Source organism: Aotus nancymaae, unplaced genomic scaffold, assembly GCF_030222135.1.
Source record: "Aotus nancymaae isolate 86718 unplaced genomic scaffold, 86718_ANA_hifiasm-v0.15.2.pri h1tg000003l, whole genome shotgun sequence".
Lineage (NCBI taxonomy): Eukaryota > Metazoa > Chordata > Mammalia > Primates > Aotidae > Aotus > Aotus nancymaae.
Genome location: NW_026988414.1, coordinates 7,533,703 through 7,553,966, shown reverse-complemented (window position 1 = coordinate 7,553,966; position 20,264 = coordinate 7,533,703). Strand labels below are relative to the sequence as shown.

At 60.7% G+C, this 20,264-nt stretch overlaps 1 protein-coding gene across 1 annotated transcript; it reads left to right on the top strand.

Annotated features, from left to right (window-relative positions):
* The first annotated feature begins 1,838 nt into the window (after positions 1 to 1,838).
* On the top strand, positions 1,839 to 16,535 carry ADGRD2 (adhesion G protein-coupled receptor D2). Its single transcript, XM_064376596.1, has 21 exons — positions 1,839 to 1,874; positions 2,254 to 2,317; positions 2,671 to 2,883; positions 3,192 to 3,833; positions 4,164 to 4,262; positions 4,652 to 4,737; positions 5,010 to 5,294; positions 6,977 to 7,088; positions 7,825 to 7,959; positions 8,462 to 8,585; positions 8,960 to 9,065; positions 11,150 to 11,305; positions 12,084 to 12,187; positions 12,461 to 12,563; positions 12,843 to 12,996; positions 13,559 to 13,692; positions 13,769 to 13,884; positions 14,842 to 14,962; positions 15,588 to 15,629; positions 15,713 to 15,754; positions 16,473 to 16,535. The coding sequence occupies exons 1-21, from the start codon at positions 1,839 to 1,841 to the stop codon at positions 16,533 to 16,535; spliced, it is 2,937 nt and encodes a 978-aa protein (XP_064232666.1).
* Positions 16,536 to 20,264: the final 3,729 nt, after the last annotated feature.

Here is a 20,264-nt window from a genome sequence, read left to right as displayed (position 1 = left end):
ACCCCTCAGTCTCCCTCTACAGCCCTTGCCCTGGCTCTACCCCTATTCCCTTCCCCAGACAGGCTCTCTCTGCCCTCCCTGCAGTACCTTTAGAATGCCCTGGATGAAGATCCAGAGAGCCAGGTTCAAGGCCCAGCTCAGCCACTGGCCTAACCAGGGGTGAGAGCCCTCAGTTCTTCTCTGGAAAATGGGTAGGCCCTTCCCCAGCCCTTTCTCGCAGCAGGTGGAAGGTACAGGAGAAGCATCCTGTAGGGAGCCGGCTCAGGGCAGGTAGTAGGCCAGGCACTGAGCGCTCCCTCCTCCCCGACCATCTTCCTCTAGTTTGCTTTGGATCGAAGTCTCACAAGTGGCCCCTTCTAATCGGGTAACTTGAACCCGTGGGGGAGAAGTGACAACAGGCCCAGGGCGAGTGCCTGAAGCTCTCCTCCCACCCACTGGGAGGCAGGTCTCTGTCTGGCCGAGCCAGGTCGGGGGCCCAAGAGAGCGGGGTGGTGAGTTGAAAGGGGCGTGGCCAGGGGAGGGGTCACCTGTGGCCTAGGGGCGGGGTCTCCTAGCACAGCCCCGGGCACCACCCAGGGTCCGCCTCCGCCTCCCCGACTTCGGTCCCCGCAGACGCCTCGCAGACGGTGAACAGCCACAGGCGCCAGGCCAGGCGAAGCGGCTGAGGAACTGGAGCTGCGGGAACAGGGGAGGGACCAGCGGGTGAAGGGGAGGCCCCTGACTCAGGCCCTAGCGCCTCGCGGAAGAGGGACGCGCAGTGGCAGACAAACTTCGCATCTCTCTCTCGGACCTCAGCGAGTTGGTGAGCAAGAAAAGTGGGTGCCAAGGGGCTTGAGGGCGCAAATGCAGGCAGAGGTGAACGAGGGAATGCTTCTCAGAGTCCAAAACGCGGGAGCCACCGCGTCCTCTGGTGAGGGGAGGATTTTCGTGCTGTCTGGAAGAGGGAAAAGGGGTCAATGATCACTGGTGATGGCTCAGGCGCCATCACCAGGTGGCAGGAGGCCGGGTGGCAGGACACCGTTTCTGAGGCACATTTGTGTAATGTCAGGGCTGGAGCATAGACCCATGAGGCTCTTCCCTGCCTGCAGAGTCCCCCAGGTTGCCGGAAGTGACCCCCAAATCACCCAGGGTTAGCGTATCCCCACTGAGCACAGCGCCTGGCTGTGGCACACCCACCAGCAATGCTGGATGGCTGGAAGGACCGCAAGCTGAACCTGGAGGAGGTGCCACTGGGAGACGGGGAGGCCAGTCCAGGCAGGAGGGATGGCATGATCACAGGTCCGGAGAAGGGAGACTCAGAAATGGACGCATCTTGGGGAGCAGGGGAAAGGTGGCTGCACCGAGGAGCAGTGGACAGCTGAGGCCAGGGAACCCAGCAGGCCTGAGAAGCAGTTCCAAGCAGAGCTTTGAATGCCGAGCAGAGAACCCCAAAGAACACAGAGAAGCCCACCTAGCTTCCCCCATCCCCCGCAGGGACCCTGAGCTCTGTTTTGCCCCTCTCTGGCCAGCGCCTGCTGCTGCCTCCCCTTCTTCCAGCTCTCCAGGGAGACAGTGTTTCCCTGCTTCAGTCCTGAAGGGGCTCCTGGAGACCATCTTTTGTGCAAGTAAATGTCGTCCCCAGTGGGTGGGCCACCCCATCCTGGGCTCCCAGCCCACTGGTTGGCTCCCAGCTCAGTGGGGTCTGGGAGCCAAACAAAGGGCAAAGGGACCCTGCAGAAGTCCAAGGGGGAAGCGAGGCAGGACTCCGAGCTGCTTTCCTCTCGCTTTGTTTTTTTCCTTAGTCCACGCTGGCCCGCCTGTGACCCCTGCTGTCTGTCACCTGCTCTGCTGGATCCAGGATGGTCCCGTGGTGCTACTGTCTCCTCTGCCTTCTGGTACCTACACCTCTGGGAGTATCAGGGAGGAGGTCAAGGGGACTCACAGCTTGGAAGTTTCCAAGTGGCCATTCCACCTCATGAGGTCACCGCAAAGGTCACGCAAGATGAGCCCCAGCACAGATGCAATAAAAGCCCTCACTAAGGGCAACCCCGCTTACTCATCAGCCTGTTTACTCCTCACCCAGGGAAAAGGCTCAGGGCTGCAAAGGGACCTCCCGAGATCACACTCTGGATGGTGGGATTTGAATCCAGGTCTGACTGCAGAGCCTGCAGCTTCTACTGTCCCCCCCTCCCAGCCACCCCTGGAGTAGGCATTCAATAACTGCAAGTGTGGGGGAGGGCAGCCCCAGCCTCTGCCTGTCTTCTTCTCTCCCAGATCAGGAGTCTCTCTGGGACCCCCTCCAATTCCCCAGGTGAATCAAGGAGCCCTTGGACCCCAGGTTGGTATGAGGGATCCCCCAGGGAGGGTTCCCATCCCCCAACAAGCAAGTCTGTGGTCCAGGGGGTGCACCAGCCTAGAATGCAAAGGAAGGGAAGAAAGACATTTGGTTCCACACCCACCAGACCAGGCCCTGCAAGGAAAGCTTCACTGGTTTCCATCTCATTCCCGCCATTGTGCAGATGACGAAACAAGCTCTGCAAGAGGACGGGACTCAGCCGGCCAGACATGGCCAGAGTTCAGCCCCATCCAGGCCTGAATGACGCCAAGCCCAGTGTCCTTAGCTCCGCCCAGCCCTGGAAGGGTCAGATGCCCGCAAAATGCACCCCACACTGTCTCTCCTATCATTTTCAGCCCCCGTGGCCCCCGGCGAGGTGGTGGAGACTGCAGGTGGGGTGTGCAAGTTCTCTGCACAGCGGCTGAGCTGGTGGCAGGCCCAAGAGTCCTGCGAGCAGCAGTTTGGCCACCTGGCACTGCAGCCCCCTGATGGGGTTCTTGTTTCACGGCTGCGCGACCCGGTCTGGATGGGCCAAAGAGAGGCCCCTCTGCGAAGGCCCCCGCAGAGGCGTGAGTATGGGCTCCTGGGAAATGGGAGCAAGGGGCAGAGGCTCCGGTGACCTTCAGAGATTACAGCCCACAGTGACCACACTTGCAGAATGAGCCGGGAATAAGACCCCATTACATCTCCAGCTTCCCTTGCCCTGGATTGGACATCCCGGCCTGACTCCTGGGCAGCGGAATGCAAGCCCCCATTTCCTCTTTCCTGAGGCTGGGAGGCACCCCAAAGCCTGGAAGGGCCCCGCCCTTGCGGGGGCAGGAGCAGGACAGTGTACACAGGTGAGGAAATTGAGGTCGCGGCCCACGTGTCCCCGCAGGTACGCACACCACCGCCGCGCTGGTGTTCGGCGAGAGGACGGCTGACCGGGCGGCGCGGCTGCGGAGGCCCCTGCCCGAGTTGGCGGCGCTGACCGCGTGTGCTCACCTGCAGTGGGACTGTGCCTCGCCTGACGCCGCCGCTCTCTTCTCCGTTGCCGCACCAGCGCTGCCCAACGCGCTGCAGCTGCGCGCCTTCGCCGAGCCGGGGGGCGTGGTGCGCGCTGCGCTGGTGGTGCGTGGGCACCACGGGCCCTTCCTCGCCGCCTTCCGCGCCGACGGCCGCTGGCACCATGTGTGCGCCACGTGGGAGCAGCGGGGCGGGCGTTGGGCGCTGTTCTCCGACGGGAGGCGGCGCGCTGGGGCGCGGGGGCTGGGCGCGGGCCACCCGGTGCCGTCTGGCGGCATGCTGGTGCTGGGCCAGGATCAGGACTCTCTGGGCGGCGGCTTCTCGGCGCATGACGCCTTCAGCGGCAACCTCACTGACTTTCATTTGTGGGCGCGGGCGCTGAGCCCTGCGCAACTGCAGCGGGCACGGGCCTGCGCGCCGCCCCACGAGGGCCTGCTCTTCCGCTGGGACCCGGGAGCTCTGGACGTCGCACCCTCGCTGCTGCCCACGGTGTGGGTGCGCCTTCTCTGTCCCGGTACGGGCCGCCCCGCCTCGGCCCCACCCCATGGCCGTGAATCCTTCCCTTCAGTCCCTGGGACTCGACCCACCCCTTGCCAACCAAGCCACGCCCAGCTCTGGCCACGCCCTCTCCGGGCCGGCTGTTCTGCGAGTTCCAGCATCGGCTTGTTCCCAGCAGCCTGGGGCTCTACGCTTGTCCCCTGGCCGCCTCACCCCAACCCCGTGCCGGCCACAGTGTCCCTCTCTCCGGTCTCACATTGCCCCCTAACCCCGGGGCAGTGCATCCTGGCTCGCCAGGGTGCGCAGGACTCCTAGGGAACGCTGACACCTCCCCCGGCCCTGCCAGTGCCTTTCGAGGAGTGCCCCACATGGAACCCGGGACCTCGCACCGAGGGCTCGGAGCTCTGCCTGGAGCCGCAGCCCTTCCTCTGCTGCTACCAGACAGGTGCGCCCTGGCTGTGGCCCTGGGCTCTGCTGAAGGGGAAGCGGGTGTGGAACGGAGTAGATTGAGAAGAGGGTGAACTGTTGACAAAGTCTGGGAATTCAGAGTCTTCTCAAAGCTTCCAAGGTCTCCAGGGAGTCTAACCTACAGAGCAGTGGGTCCAGACGGACCTGAGGGTGAATCCCAATTGTGTGACCTTGGGCAAGCTCTTTGGCCATTCTGTACCTCCGTTTCCCCATCTAGAACACTGTGTGTAAGGCTCTGGACACACAGCCATCAAGGTGCTTTTCTTCCCCTGGGCAGCACGTGGTGGGTGGAGGTCCTTGAGCAGGCTGGCCACCTCTGGGCAGGGGCATTGCCTGGGGTCCAGCCTGGCATCCCCTCCTCTGCAGAGACCTATCGTCGGCTGGAGGATGCCCAATCGTGGCCTGGCCAGGATGTTATCAGCCGAGTCAATGCCTTGGCCAATGACATTGTGGTGAGCTCTCTTAAGGGGCTGGAGAGCCTGGGGGCTCTGTGAGTCACCTTGCTGTACCTCAGTTTCCTCCCCTGTAAAGGGGACACACGCCTGATGTGTCTGCAAGAATTGAGGCCATTCAGGCTCCCTATTCTGTAGCCCCTGAGAGTTGGGGGCTTGTGATAAGTTTGATGGGTGCCCACCAAGAAGACCCTGGCAGAGCCCAAGTGTGGCCCCTGCAGGGATCCCTTCCTGACAACCAGACCCAGAATCAGTGGCTCCTCTGCCCACAGCTCTTTCCAGACCCCCTCTCTGAAGCCCGTGGGGCCCTGTCCCTGGCAGAGGCCTCCAGCTTCCTGGGCCTTCTGGAGCATGTCCTGGCGATGGAGGTGTCTTCTCTGGGGCCGGCCGCACTGCTGGCTGTTGTGCGCTTCCTGAAGAGGGTGGCGGCCATCGGGGCTGGGGAGCCGGAGCTGTTGCCGACAGGGCCGTGGGAGCAGCTGGGCCAGGGCGTTGTATCCGTGGCCAGCCTGGTCCTGGAGGAGCAGGTGGCTGACGCGTGGCTGTCCATCCGTGAGGTGAGGCTGGCAGGGCTGGGTGGGGCAGGGGCCTGGGCTGTGGTTCCCGCCTCACCACCAGTTGGTTGTGTAGCTGTAGGGGAGTCAGCACCTAGCTCCAGGCTCCATCTCTGCACCCATCGGGAGAAGCTTCTCTTTTGTCTATTTGATAAGTCGAACTTCCGCAAACAATTGCACTTGAGGCCGGGCGCAGTGGCTCCTGCCTGTAATCCCAGCACTTTGGGAGGCCAAGGCAGGTGGACCACTTGAAGTCAGGAGTTCAAGACCAGCCTGGCCAACATGGTGAAACCCTGTCTCTACTAAAAATACAAAAATTAGCCAGATGTGGTAGCAGGTGCCTGTAATCCCAGCACTTTGGGATACCAAGGTAGGTGGACCACTTGAAGTCAGGAGTTCAAGACCAGCCTGGCCAACATGGTGAAACCCTGTCTGTACTAAAAATACAAAAATTTGCCAGGTGTGGTAGCAGGTGCCTGTAATCCCAGCTACTTGGGAGGCTGAGGAGAATCGCTTAAACCCGGGAGGCAGAGATTGCTGTGAGCCAAGATTGCAGCACTGTGCTCCAGCCTGGGTGACAAAATGAGACTGTCTCAAAAAACAAAACAAAACAAAAACGAAAACAAAAAACAATTGCACTTGAACAAAAGCTTCTGTAGTTAAATGAAGTGGTGAAGAGCCACCAGTCAGTAAGAGCCTCCCTCATCTCCAAGAATCTGCTGACCACCTTAAGTGGGGGCGCTATGCCGAGTGGACGGTCCACCTTGTCTGCCTAAACAGCCCAGGTACTCTGGACAACATTAGAGGTGCTATCCAGATGCAGAGGCCGTTGGAAACTTCATTCTGGCAGAAGTGGCTGTCGGCCTGGGAGTGATCAGCCCAGAGTAGGGAGGGAACAAGAATCATGGACAGTGCCTGCAAATTCTCTGGGGCTGAAGGAGCAAACATGGTCCCCCGTGGGCCTCAGAGGACAGAATTGGGACTAAGACATGGGGGTAGGGGAAAGACGGCATAACACAGGAGGCTGGTTCTATGGAATGGTGCACCATGGGTAATGAGCTCCCCATCCTGGGAAGTGTGCAAGCCCACAGTTGATTAGGGATCCAAGGCACTGCAGTAGACTGGGGAAAGCTAGACTGAAGTTTGGTTTTCTCCCCTGGGGAATGGGGATGATCACACCGCCCTTGCTAAGGCAATGGAGAGGCATTAAGGGATGAACAGTGTGACTTGCCCAGCACAGAGTAGGCGCCCCATAAATGCATGTTCCTCTCCTCCCTCCCTGCTCTCACTACCCACCCCCGCATGGCTTTCCTTTTGGAATCTCAGTGTTGCGCACCCATTATAGGTCTAGCACTAAGCCACAGTGAAGGCGGAGGCATGGCCCAGCCTTCGGAGTGTGCTGTAGTTGGCAAACAGGCCAGCAGGCACAGAGCTCTCGAAGGTTTGACTGGAGGATGGGGTGGTTGGGAGATAGAATTAGACCGGCCGAAGGAGGCTGGGGCAGGCAGGGCTTCAAATGTCAACCTGAGGACCCAGGACTTGATCCTGGAGGCCCTAAAGAGCCACAGAGGGTCTGGAGAGGGTGGGACCACCTCCCAGATCACGGAGCATTTTCCCCAGTGCTCAGGGCAGGCGGCAGTGGGGTGCAGAGTGTGACAGGGAGCTGAGATGCAGCCTCCTCCCAGGTGGTTGGCGGGCCTATGGCCTTGGTGGCGAGTGTGCAGCGGCTGGCACCCCTGCTGAGCACCACGATGACCTCAGAGCGGCCCCAAATGCGCATCCAGCACCGCCATGCTGGTGAGCCTGCACCCACCGGCCCACACGGCTGGACTCAGCCTTCTTTCCTCAGCCCTGGTGACTGGGAGCTGTCTGTGCCTCCACAGACACTCCATTCTGTTTGCTGCCTTTGCCCATGCTGTGCCCGGCATCCAGAATGCCCTCTCTCCCTTGATCTCCTAGCAAACGCCTATACCTCCTTCAGAACCCTGCGTGGGCGTCACTCCCTCTAGGAAGCCTTCCTGTTTTAGCTCTCTCCTCCTCTGAGAGATAGTTCCTCCCACCTCTGTTACCCCAGAACCATGAACGTGTCTTTCCTTGCACTTCTGGTAATCACATAATGGGATGATCTCCCTCCACGGGACACTCCCTGAGTGGTAGGGCTGTTTCTGAGCCATCTCTGCATCTCGGGGCCAAGCCCAAGTGCACACTCGGCGACTGTTTATAGCCTGAGTGGGGGTGCACCTGTGGTGGAGCTTCAGGTACAAACCCGTGTCCCTCAGGCATCCACCAGTTTCTGTTGACTCATCGATATTCACGTCCTGCCTCTCGGTGACCCCCCTTTCTCAGTGGCCCCCTTCCCCTGAATTTGAAAAAGTCAGATTTGCTTTGGGCAAGTTGCTGCAACTCTCTGAGCAGGAATGGTGGCCTCCTAGGCCTGTGGCAGGAAGAGAGGGACGCAGACCCTGCCAGCTGGGCCTGCTCAGCAGAAAGACCTCCATCCGAGGTCCAGCCACCCAGCCTCATTTACTCCCAGGCCTGGAGATGCGGAGCTTACAGTTGAGGGAGGCCAGCAGGAGCGGCTGCTTATTCACAATGCCTGGTGGGCATCCCGAAGGCCCTGGTCACATCCACATTCCTGCGGGTGAAATGAGGCGACTCCTTGGGAAAGGTGGGTGAGGATGAGGGGGTGGCCAGAGCCCTGTTGGGTTCTGGGTCAAACCTCAGCTCTAAGCATTGCCAGCTGTGCTGCTCATCTTTCAGAACCTCAGTTTCCTCATCTGTAAGATGGGCACATTACTTTGTCTTGTGGCTTATGAGGTTAAAAGCACCCACCGCATAGTGGTGTTCACTTAGTCTCCTCCACTGAACCACACACGTCTTTCCTCAGGAGTGGGTGGTGGGGGGAGACCCCTCTGTGTGATGCCATGCAGGGGTAGGGGATTGGGCAAGGGGCAAAGGGACTTGGAGTTGTGAGGTTAAGCACATGGACTGTGGCTGGTTGGAATTTAGGCTCCGCCACGTCTTAGCTGTGTGATCTTAGGGAAGTCATTTAACGGCTCTGAGCCTCAGTTTCCCTATCTGTAGAGTGGGGAGAGCATCATCCTCAGGGCCAACTGGTGGTGCTTGCCCAGCCACCGGGTGTTGCCTTGGTGCCCCTTCCACTCAGCCAGGCCTCTCTGGAGTCACCGTGATTCACAGCTGGTTCACCTCCAGAGTCTTCCAGCAGACCCTGTGGGGGCTGGGCCTAGAGCCCCAGGCCCCTGCCAGCTCAGAGGAGGCAAACAGGGAGCAGAGGTGAGTAGGTACCACCTGGAGGGCTGTGAGGGCCTGTGTCCCCTCCCCAGGGAGGGCTAGGGTCCCCATTCTGGTGGCCAAATGTGTCCTTAGCAGCCCAGGGCCCACCCTTTCCCACCCGTGCCCAACACACACACACTTCTGCACCTGCCGGAGGTGAACATAACTCTTGTCTGGGGTTCTGGCTTCTGTATTGGGACTTACCCAAGTTACCAGCAAGTCCCTAAGGCAAGACCGAACCAGGTGCCATAATTCCTGCTATCTCTTTGGACACAGAGGCTGCCTCCTCCACCATAGGGACCTGGGTGACACACCCCAGCCAGGCACCATCCCTCCTCCACAGCCACCCTTGAAAGCTCTCATTCTTCTCACAGGTTCCTAAGCACCCAGGTGGGGTCAGCCATCATCTCCTCTGAAGTGTGGGACGAAACTGGAGAGGTCAGCATGGCCGTGAACTTTCATCTGCAACACGAGGCCCAGGTACTGGGTGGCGCTTCTGGGAAGCTGGCATCCTGGTGCACTTATCCTGGTTCAGTTCCCCCAACCCCCAATATTTATTCATTGGACAACCAAGGACTAATAACACACACAGAATATACCTGCGAGGCACCTCCATTGTCCTCGAGGGAATGGAGAGGGAAGTGACTGACTGCAGGGTCACCTTATGGCAGGGGCCACAGATACACAGCATTCATTTAATCCTCCAGCTGCAAAGAGATTGAAACCATCCTGGCCAGCATAGTGAAACCCTGCCTCTATTAAAAATACAAAAATTAGCCGGGCATGGTGGCACGCGCCTGTGGTCCCAGCTACTCAGGAGGCTGAGGCAGAAGAATCACTTGAACCGAGGAAGGGGAGTTTGCAGTGAGCCGAGATTGCGCCACTGCACTCCCGCCTGGCAACAGAGCAAGACTCCGTCTCAAAATAAATAAATAAATAAAATAAAATAACACTATGTCCATCACTAGGAGACTACTTTAAAAGTTTTGTAGTTCTGGGCGCAGTAGCTTACGCCTGTAATTCCAGCATTTTGGGAGGCCAAGGCAGGTGGATCACTTGAGGTCAGGAGTTCAAAACCAGCCTGGCCGACATGGTGAAACCCCATGTCTACTGAAAGTACAGAAAAGTTAGCCAGGCGTGGTGGTGCGCACCTGTAGTCCCAGCTACTCAGGAGGTTGAGGCAGGAGAATCGCTTGATCCCAGGAGGCGGAGGTTGCAGTGAGCCAAAATCGCACCACTGTACTCCAGTCTGGGCAACAGAACAAGACTCCATCTCAAAAATCTCTCCCTATCAGTAGCCAGCGGCCTGTGTGTTCATCTTACCAGATGCAGTGTCTCAAGGAGGGGAGGGGGCAGTTTCTTAACTGCTGCTCGGTGATGTGATGGCTGCTCAGCTCCTTCCCAGTTTTTCCACCTTGCTTACCATGCTGGAATGAGAGTCTGCACTCCTCTCCTCCCTCTGCCTCCACTCTGCCCTTTCACCTATGAGGCCTGGTGGGCAACCCCCCGGTCCCTCAAACCCAGAGTCTCCGGTATCCCTGCCTCCTCGTGATCTCTCTCCTTGCCCATCCACACTCACACCCGCCCCGTGCCTCCCAATCTATGCTCATGCACCGATCCTGTCCCTGTCTCCTGCCCCCAGGCCTTCCGTCAGAAGCTGGTGGAGCCTGTCTGTGCTTTCTGGAACTTCAGTATCAGGTGAGTTTCCATTTGCAGGTTCTTTAACCAGGCTGGAGTGCAGTAGCACAATATCAGCACACTACAACCTCCGCCTCCTAGGTTCAAGTGATTTTCCTGCCTCAACCTTCCGAGTAGCTGGGATTACAGGCAGGCACCACCACCCCCGACTATTTTTGTATTTTTAGTAGAGACCAGGTTTTGCCATGCTGGCCAGGCTGGTCTCAAACTCCTGACCTCAGGTGATCCACCCGCCTCAGCCTCCCAAAGTGCTGGGATTACAGGTGTGAGCCACGGAGCCTGGCCTTTAAGACAATTTTTTAAAAAGACATCAACTCTGCTGGGGATGAGGCGGGACGCATGGTTTTGGTTTCGGCCTTCACCGTCTGCCTTTCGGGGGTGACTCCAGGCTCCTCCCTGCTCCAGGACAAGCTGGGGCAGGAGGATGTATTACCCAGGGGGTAGTGAGCTCCCTGTCATAGGAGATATGTGAAGGAGGAGGCACTCACTCTGTGAGGTGCCTTGGAAGAGACTCATCTTGTCAAGTGGGTATCGAACTTGATCTATCTGAGGCCAGGGCCCCAGGGCTCTTGAAGGAGCAGAGCAGGCTCCAGGGATTAGCCTGGCTCCCGGCTTTAGATCTTTAGCTGAGATAGGGAACCTTGGTCCCAGGGGCTCAGTAATTAATGAAGTTGATAAATGGCAATCACTGGTGTCAGCCCTGCCCTCCTGCCATCCTAAGAATGTCAAGCACATTTTACAGGTGAAAAACTGAGGCCCAGGAAGGGGCAGTGACTCGCCAAGGTCACGCAGCTGCTTACAGGCAGGGCAGTGACTGGCCCCTGCTTGCCCCTGGCCCCTCATCCCCTTGTCCACCTTATCTCAAGAGCCCTCTGTTCCCTCCCCATCCCCCAAGCCCATATTCAGGGGGTGCCTGGGCCACCACGGGCTGCTCCGTGGCTGCCCTGTACCGGGACTCCACCGCCTGCTTCTGCAACCACAGCACCAGCTTTGCCGTCCTGCTGCAAGTCTATGATGTACAGGTGAGTGCGGGTGGGAGGGGCTGTCAGGAGCGGGGTTCTTAGCCGGAAGTGAAGAAAAGAGCCAATAGGTTGTAAGAAGAGGCCTTTGGCTGGACGCGGTGGTTCACGCCTATAATCCCAGCACTTTAGGAGGCCGAGGTGGGTAGATCATGAGGTCGGGAGCTCAAGACCAGCCTGGCCAAGATGATGAAACCCCGTCTCTATTAAAAATATAAAAATAAGCTGGGCATGGTAGTGGGCGCCTGTAATCCCAGCTACTCGGGACACTGAGGCAGGGAATTGCTTGAACCCGGGAGGCGGAGGTTGCAGTGAGCCAAGATCACGCCACTGTACTCCAGTCTGGGCAACACAGTGAGACTCCATATCAAAAAAAAAAAAAAAGCCTCTGAGGGATACCAGCTTTCATAGATCGTGGGGACAGGGCTGGGCACAGTGGCTCATGCCTGTTGTCCCAGCACTTTGGGAGGCCTTGAGCCCAGGAGTTCAAGACCAGCCTGGGCAACTTGGAAACCCCATCCCTCCCTGTGGCCATGTCTGTCAGCGCTCTTAGTAGCTGTCCAATCAGTGGAATACGGGTCAATTGGGGTCAGTCTAGGGAGAGCCAGCAGGAGAGAAGGACGTGCTCATGCCTGCTTATTAAACGCCTACTGCGTGCAGACCGGGGCCCTGCTTCGAGGCGAATGCAGCGTGGAGGGGCCTTAGAGTCACCAGGCGGGGCGAAGTCTGGCCTGGCTCGGGTCTGGGTGGTGCCGGGAGGTTTCTCTGTCCCTCCACACAGAGAGGCCCGGAGGAGGAGTCGCTGCTGAGGACCCTCTCGTTTGTGGGCTGTGGCGTGTCCTTCTGTGCTCTCACCACCACCTTCTTGCTCTTCCTGGCGGCCGGGTGAGGAGAACGCACCACTGTGACCTGGTGGCCCGGGCCCTCCCTGCCCCGCGCACGCCTCCATGTCTCCATCAGTCGGGTGTCCGTCCTTGGCCCCAGGGAGCCTCGGTCTGAACCTCTCCTTAGGATGTGCTGAGCCCCGCAGAGCTGCCCTCTTTCTCTCCATCTGCCCAGGCAGGGGACCAGGCGTGGTCCTGCCCTACAGGGACCTGCCCTACAGGGTGTGAGAATTGGCAGTGGTGTCCTTGTTAATGGACTCCTCTGCCCCTCCAGGGTCCCCAAGTCGGAGCGAACCACAGTGCACAAGAACCTCACCTTCTCCCTGGCCTCTGCCGAGGGCTTCCTCATGGCCAGCGAGTGGGCCAGGGGTAATGAGGTGGGCAGCCAGTGGGTGGGCTGAGAGCTGGGGAGGCCTGGGAAAGTGCCTGTGGGCTCTCCTAGGGTGACCCTTCACCCCCTGACATTTCCCTGGGGAGGAGCAGGACCCAGGGAAGAAAGGCCCTGAATGGTGGGCAGGGCCCAGGCTGCTGTCCAGAGGCCTTACCCGCTGGCACCTCTTTGGGTTGGCAAGGCCAGGCTGGGCATGAGGCCCCAGGGCGGGCCTGCACCTGCAGCTGACCTTGGACCTCCGTGGGGACCCCCTGCCCTCCCACAGATGGCATGTGTGGCTGTCACCGTCGCGATGCACTTCCTCTTCCTGGTGGCGTTCTCCTGGATGCTGGTGGAGGGGCTGCTGCTGTGGAGCAAGGTGGTGGCCGTGAGCATGGGCCCTGGCCCACGCATGTGGCTCTACCACGCTACCGGCTGGGGTGAGGCCTGCTCTGTGCCTGTGCTGTACCTTGAACCCCAGACCCTGCCATCTAACATGGCCCTCGCCCAGCACTCAGCACTCAGCACTCAGCATCCAGCACTTAGCATCACCCAGCACCCAGCACCACCCAGCATCCAGCACTTAGCATCACCCAGCACCCAGCACCACCCAGCCCCATCTCTGACATGACCTCAATTCCTCAGTTCTATTAACTTTCAATTTACCCAACCCCATTCCTCATCACCCTCCTCCACCTCACTGCCTTCCTCCCCATCCCCAGTGCTGTTTCCACGAATCTGTGGCCAGCCAGTTGCCCAGCCTCCACCTCCGGAGATGCCCAGCCATAGCCTCCAGAGCAGCCTTAGCTCTCCGACTGCCGAACTACTGTGGCTTCAGTGCCACCCGAACAGTATCAGAGTCCCCAGCCCTGCTCCTTGGGCCTCCCCAGTGTCCCCAGTGCAACCTCCAATATGGGACAGCTACAGCTTGCAGGGTGGGGCCTGGGTCCTGGAGAGGAAAGAGAGGTGACCCGGCCCTGAGGCCCCTTCTCCCTCCCCTAGGCGTGCCTGTGGGCATCGTGGCGGCCACCCTGGCCGCACACCCCCATGACTATGTGGCCCCCGGACACTGCTGGCTCAGTGTGCACACAGACGCCATCTGGGCTTTCGTGGGGCCTGTGCTCTTCGTGCTGACTGTGAGCCGGGGACCTGCAGGGGAGGGACGTGTTGGGGACGGGGAAGTCCCCTCGCCCACTGACCCCAGGTCTCCAGGCCAACACCTGCATCCTGGCCCGTGTGGTGATGGTCACCGTGTCCAGCGCCCGCCGCCGTGCCCGCATGTTGAGCCCACAGCCCTGCCTGCAGCAGCAGATCCAGACCCAGATATGGTGAGGGCCTGGAATGGGGGGACAAGAGGAAGCCAGGAGTGCTGGCACCAGGCAGGAGGCTCACTGGGCGAGAGCACGTGCAACTCTGTGTCCAGAGCGTGGCCATGTGGCCGTGCCCGAGTCTGTATTGTGTGGGTGTACACAAGTCCCTGCAGCTGTTTCGCACACACGCGGGCATGTCAACATGTGTCAACATGCACCCCTGCGTGTCACATGTGGGGATGGTCACTGATCCGTGTGAGGGGTGTGGACACCAGCCACTGTTTGGGGGTGCACTCTCTGCAGAAGGTACTGATGGCCTGCAGGGGACAAAGTAGGGGAGATGCTCAAATCAGGTTAGCCCCAGAAGTTCAGGTTCAGGGCGAGAGGCTCTGGGTCCCTGTTCCTGCCAAAGACCCCCATTGCCCTCTGGGGTCACGCTCACGAGAGAGGGGGATCCCACCGACCTTCTTCCCCAGCTCTGCCTCCTTGCTGGCCTTCCCTTTCCCCACCCATCCTCCACCAAGTACAGGCAGCCCAAGCCGGGGGGTCCCCAAAAAGCCAGGGAACCCCAGGGCCCTTAGAGAGGAAGAAGGGAGTCTTTCTGACCCCATCCCTCCTGGTCCTACTGCTCGGGCCTCAGTCCCCACTCTGGACAGCTGCCACCCCATTCCTTCCAACCAAGTTGGGGGCTGGGACCCCATCTCCCAAGTGCTGCTACCCTACTTCACGCCACCTCTGTCTTTGAGGAGGGGGCAACAAAGTCCAGTCAAAGATCCTGGCTCCCCCTAAATCCTGCTGAGCCGTGGTCCCCCTCAGTCCTGCTGAGCCGTGGTCCCCCTCGGTCCTGCTGAGCTGTGGTCCCGGCCCTCAGCTCCTGCCCCTCTCTAGTCACTTACAGGTGCTGCTCTCCCTGGAACCCTGCAGGGAGCTCCCTAGGCCCTCCAACCCCCATCAGCCCTGTCTGCCCTCCTTCAGGGCCACCGTGAAGCCTGTGCTGGTCCTGCTGCCCATCCTGGGCCTGACCTGGCTGGTGGGCATCCTGGTGCACCTGAGCCCCACCTGGGCCTACGCTGCCGTGGGCCTCAACTCCGTCCAGGTACCTCCATGCCCCAACCTTCTGGGATGAGGCCCTGATGCGCATGGAAGCTGAGAGGCGATGACTGGTGTGCCAGGGCCTGGGGAGGGGTGAGCTCTCCATCCTGGGAGGCATTCAACAGCAACTGGGACGTTCTGTCAAAGAAGGGGTGAGTCCCTCACATGCATCCCCTCAGGAGGCAAGTCCCGGCCTCATCTTCACTTTCCAGAAGAGACAGAGGCTCAGGGAGGTGAGGTCCACTCAGCTAGAGGCACAGTGAGAAGCACTCACAGGGCTGCTGTCCCCCAACCTGACTGGGCCTTGGAGCTTAGGTCCCACTCCCAACCCCTCGGTGGGGCACGGAGGACTGGCATCAGAGAGGCTCCCTGGTGGACAGAGGCTGAAGGCCAGCGTTGCATGGGGCAAAGCCCCTCCTGGTCCCATCCTGCTGAATGCCACAGCTGCCTCTCCGCAGGTGGGCACCAGGGCAGGGCTGGCTTCATGCCCATCAGCCAGTCTCTGGGCATCTCTGCAAGTGTCTCTGCCCCGGGGGGTGCCAGAACCCCAGGCAAGGCCAGGCTGTGGGGGATGGGGTGGGGTCGGGCTCTTGGCTGAGGCGTCACCCACTCCCTGGATCTGTCCTCAGGGGCCATACATCTTCCTGGTCTATGGCACCTGCAATGAGGAGGTGAGTCTGGGGGCACCGGCTGCAGGGAGCTGGGTCCAAGGGATGGGGAGGGTCCCCCGCCTGACCTCCAGGTATTTCTCCAGGTGCGGAGCGCCCTGCAGAGGATGGCTGAGAAGAAGGTGGCTGTGCTGCTCAGGGCAATGGGAGCATGGGTGAGGGTGGGAGGCCCCCAGGGCCAGGTCCCAGCCCCCACACCCTCTTCTTTCAGTCCCGTGCCAGCCCTGCCAGCAGGGGAACCAGCCTGAGGCCCCCAGGTCCCTGGGAGGCAGCCCGAGGCAGCCCCGGGGTCTTGGCTCCACCTCGGAGACACATGGCTCTCAGAGGTACTCTTAGCACCCAGTGGGAGTGCCACCCAGTGCCTCAGTTTCCCCAGCACTCCGGTAGAGCTGCGAGGACAAGGTCCTATTGGCCCATCTGAAAAAAGGAAACCAGGGCCCTGGGACTTGAGGAATGCCCTGTCACTTACTCCCCACTGCTAGGAAACCCGGGCTCCTGGGGCCTGGCCCAGGCATGGGGTTTGTCCAGGTGACCTTCCCTGGGGCTCCATGCAGACGGGTTTGGGGGACTCCTGGAGGTAGTGAGTAAATGGGGTCAGACCCTGAGCAGGGCATGGGTTGAATGACCTCCAGGCCAGGCCAGGGGTTCCCATCCTAGCTCCCAGTACCCCTTGTATGCCCTGGCCATGTTCCCCTCCCTCTCCGGGCCTCATTACTAATCTGTGGGGTGAACCTTGGAGTGGATTCATAGCGAATTTGATCCTGAAGGTCCCACTCCCGGGATGGAAGCGCAGAGAGCGGACTTCCTGCTTTTGTGTCTCTCCAAAGTTTGCGTTTTCCCCATTAGGGACCTACGGCCCTAGAAACCCCTCAGCCTTCTCCTCCATCACAAACCCCGAGAGACAGGTGAGGCTGCAATAGGGTGGGCTCCACAGGGCTCTGCTAGGGGGTGGCAAGGCCAGCAGGCAGGGTCCGGAAGCCACAGGGCTGGGGGTAGGGCCGGGGTGGGGGCTTCCCCAGGATCTGTTTTTCTGTTCCTGGGTTGAAGGGTCCAGGGAGGGGAGCTGCTGGCCGCAAGCTGGCAGAGGCCCCTGTAGCCGAGGGCCCCCAGGGCAAAGGGCAGCAGAAGGAGTGGGGGCCACCCCCGTGACAGCCCCTCTGTCCTCAGGCTGTGGAACTGACAGCATTCAAAGCTTCAGGTACAGTCCCCACCTCAGGGGGTCCCCTCTTTCCTTTTTGGGACTGAACCAGGATGGAAGTGATTTGAAATCAATCACGCCCAACCCCCTACAATTGCAGAGTCCCCCTCCTCCCTTGGCAGGTCCTCTGGGAGCACTGGGGGCCTGGCGGGGAACAGGCTGTGCCCCTTGGGAGGGGTTCATTAGAGAATAGGTCGTGGAACCCTATTGAGAGCGGGCGCTGCCGAGGCGCACAGCCTGCCCTCCTCTGTCTTCCCCCCCCCTCTCTGCTCCACAAGCCCAGCACACCCCCTCACCCTCTGAGGGCCCCGTCCTGATGCCCTGGGATTCAGAGCCTTCCAGACCCACTGAGGGGCAGCGCTTTCCTCCAAAGCTGCGGGTCCCCAGCTGGACAGCTGATAGGGGCACGACGGGGGCTGGGGGACTGTGGGAGGCTGAGGACGCCGCACGTGCAACTCAGGGAGAGGACTGGAGCCTGGGGAGCTCAGCCGGGCCCAGGGGAGCCATGGGACCCTGCCCACTGGCCGCCTCCCTGAAGGGACACTCCCTCCACCTGAAACCCACATGCCCCAGCCTCGGCCAGGTGACTGTTTCCAGCAAAGGCAAGAGCCCTGTCCGCCAGGCTCCCCCCAGGGCCAGGCTCAGGCCTCAGTCCAGGCACCTGCTGATTCTGATCCAGTGACAGGAAAGTGGAGGTGCCTTTCTCCACCCATTGCGCGGATGAGGAAACTGAGGCACGGAAAGGGGCAGCCGCTAGCCAGAGCCCGCAAAGAGCCAGGGCCAGGCCCCCACTGGCGCAGATGGGGGACCCGAGGCACAGCAGTAGCCACGTGGGTGTAAGCGTAGGGCCACGTGAACCTGGGTCCATGGGATCCCAGGCCCCGGTCAGCCCCCACCCACGGCTGGCGTCTCGGTCCGGGGAGTCTCAGCTTCCCTTTCTGCAGAATGGGCTGGAGGCTCCCCAACAGGCCCGCCCAGGTGCCCCCCGGGGCCAGAGCGCCCCTCCCCCACCCTCCCCGCCCCCACCCGCGGGCGCCGCGGCTGCAGGAACAAGAGAGCGGCGGCGGCGCCTCTGCGCTCAAGTGACGGCGCCTTTGTCTCCGCTGAATGGGTGCGTTGCTAGGGCCGCTCGTGGCCGCTCGTAGCAACGGAGCCGCTTCCACCTGGGCCCCACCCTCCGGACCCCCCACCCTGCCGGGCTCTCCGGACGCCCCCGCTTCCAGTCCCCACCCCACCCCGCAGCCCACTCAGCGGGGACTGGAGGCGCGGGGCAGCGGGGGCTGCCGGGCTGTGTCCCTCGCGGGCCGCCACCGCCCCTCTTAAAATGCCTCGGAGCCCTCGGGGCATGCGAGGATGGAGAAACTGAGACGCACAGAGGGGACTGGCCAGGGTCTCCCCCACCCTCAGTTCCCAGAGCCCTTCCATCCCCGGCTTCTCCACCAGGACCCTCTGCCAGCCCAGCCCAAGGGCGCACTCTCCCACTAGGTTTTTAAAAGCGTGCCTGGGAAACTCGCAGCCAAACCCTGCCCAGCTCAGCTCTGCGGGGACCCCAGACCCCAGAACGGCGCAGCGGGAGTCCTCGAGAGCCAACAGCGGGCCCCTGCTCCCGCGGCCTCAGTCCCTCGCTTTCCAAAAGAAGTGTGAGCCCCAGCCCCGAGCTCCCCTAACCCACTGGGTCCCCAGGCTCTTTCCCCTAGGCTCTGCCTGTAATCTGCTCCTTCCCACCTGCCCCCGAAGTTCCAATGGGCCCTGCGGTGTCTGGTAATAAATAGGACCGTTGAGCTCTCCTGTCCTCTGGAGTCCTGGCCTGGGCAGAGGGAGAGGACACAATGCTCTCTGGGAGGAGGGAGGAAGCTAGAGAAGCTGCGCTTGGCTTTGGGACTCCAGGGCCTCAGCCTCATCATCAGGGTAGGCGCAGCCAGCATTTATGAGCGCCTGCTGTATCCCTGGAGGGAGGGCTGAGCGCTTTACCACCTTGAGCCCTGAGCTGCCATCACTCCTGCTGTACAGAGGACACAGGCTCTGACCAGTCAGGCCTGGGGTCTCCCAGGCCCTGTAGCACAGGAGGCCGGGGTGGCAGTCGGTGTGAGTGGGGGCCCCAGCTCGCAGACAGCTCGCAGGTCAGTTGCGAGTCTGGACACCTCTAAGTCACGCCATGGGACCAGGACCTGCCACCACCCATTATGTGGCTGTGGGCAAGGTCATTCTGAATTTTGGTCTCTTCTTGGTAGAATGGGTTTCAGGGCAGGGAGGGGAGCAGGGATGACATGAGGGCTCTGCACCAGGCCTGTTGCCAGGGTGGACCCCAAGGCCAGGGGCAGGGAAGTGAGTTCCCAGGCAGCCAACACTGTCCTGGTGACACTGGCCTGGCTCACATCCTGCTGGGGCCAGGGGAGGTGAGGCAGGGCTGGCTGAGAAGCAGCCAACACGCAGCGAGGCACCCAGAGCTCCCAGGAGCCTCCAGCTTCCGTGCTGGACCCCGCCTGGGTTGAGTCTGGGACAAAATCTGTCCAGGGTGTTGGCCCCACCCACGCAGGTACGGGGTCCCAGGCGCTTCTTGCTGGGGAGGGCTGTGTGGCCTCTCGGTGCTCGTCCGTCTTCTGTCGAATGGGGGACATCATGCCCACCCAACGGCCATTCGAGGGGTCTGCACAGTCCTGCGCTTGGTTCCTGGCACAACCCTCAGCAGGCACTCAGGAAGTGTCAGCTGTGGTCTGAGACAGATGTTCAGGGCTGTAGGAGCCAGAGCCTGTGGCCCAGAGGAGGTTCAAGGCCTTGAAGGCGCCAGGCTGGGGAGGCAGTCCAGAGAGAAGACAGCATGGCTCCACGGGGCCAGCAGACCCCTGCCCTGTGCTGGGAACACTGGGCCAAGTATGGCACTCTATCCCTAGCAGGGACAGGAGGGGCAGGACCCTGCAGGGGCAGCAAGGAGGCAGGGCACTTGGTGGCCCCCGACTGCCTGCATCTCAGCATCCTCACCTTCAGCGGGCTCCTGTCTCCCCCAAAACCAATGATATGGGCTGTGGGGGAGGGGACAAAGGTGGGACCAAGGGATCCTTTCCCATCCCCCCACCCCCAACCCCCCCCCCCGTTCCATATCCCTCCTGCCCCCATACACACCCTCTTTACTCTCCAGCCAGAGTAACTTCTCTTAGGTCCCGAAACACGGCCGCTGACACGCCTCCATCCTTCTGCTCACACTGTTCCCTCTGCCTGGACTGCCCCTAGCTCCTATCTTGCTGGTGAACTCCTGGGCATCCTTCAAAACCCAATTTGGAGGACACCTCTGCTACAAAGTCTTCCTGTTCTCCAGACCCCTGATCTCTCCCAGGAGCAGGGTCAATCACTTTCTGATCTTGTCTGTCTCAGTTATATTAAGTATCACATCAGACTACAGTCTGGTTAAGACAGTCTCCGCCTACAAGGCTGGACATTGCCCA

Excerpts from the sequence above, each read along its gene's own strand:
- ADGRD2 (XM_064376596.1), top strand. The coding sequence starts at position 1,839 with ATGGTCCCGTGGTGCTACTGTCTCCTCTGCCTTCTG. Across the intron at positions 3,834-4,163 it reads GGTGCGCCTTCTCTGTCCCG|TGCCTTTCGAGGAGTGCCCC; the intron begins GTACGGGCCGCC and ends CGGCCCTGCCAG. Across the intron at positions 4,263-4,651 it reads CCTCTGCTGCTACCAGACAG|AGACCTATCGTCGGCTGGAG; the intron begins GTGCGCCCTGGC and ends CCTCCTCTGCAG.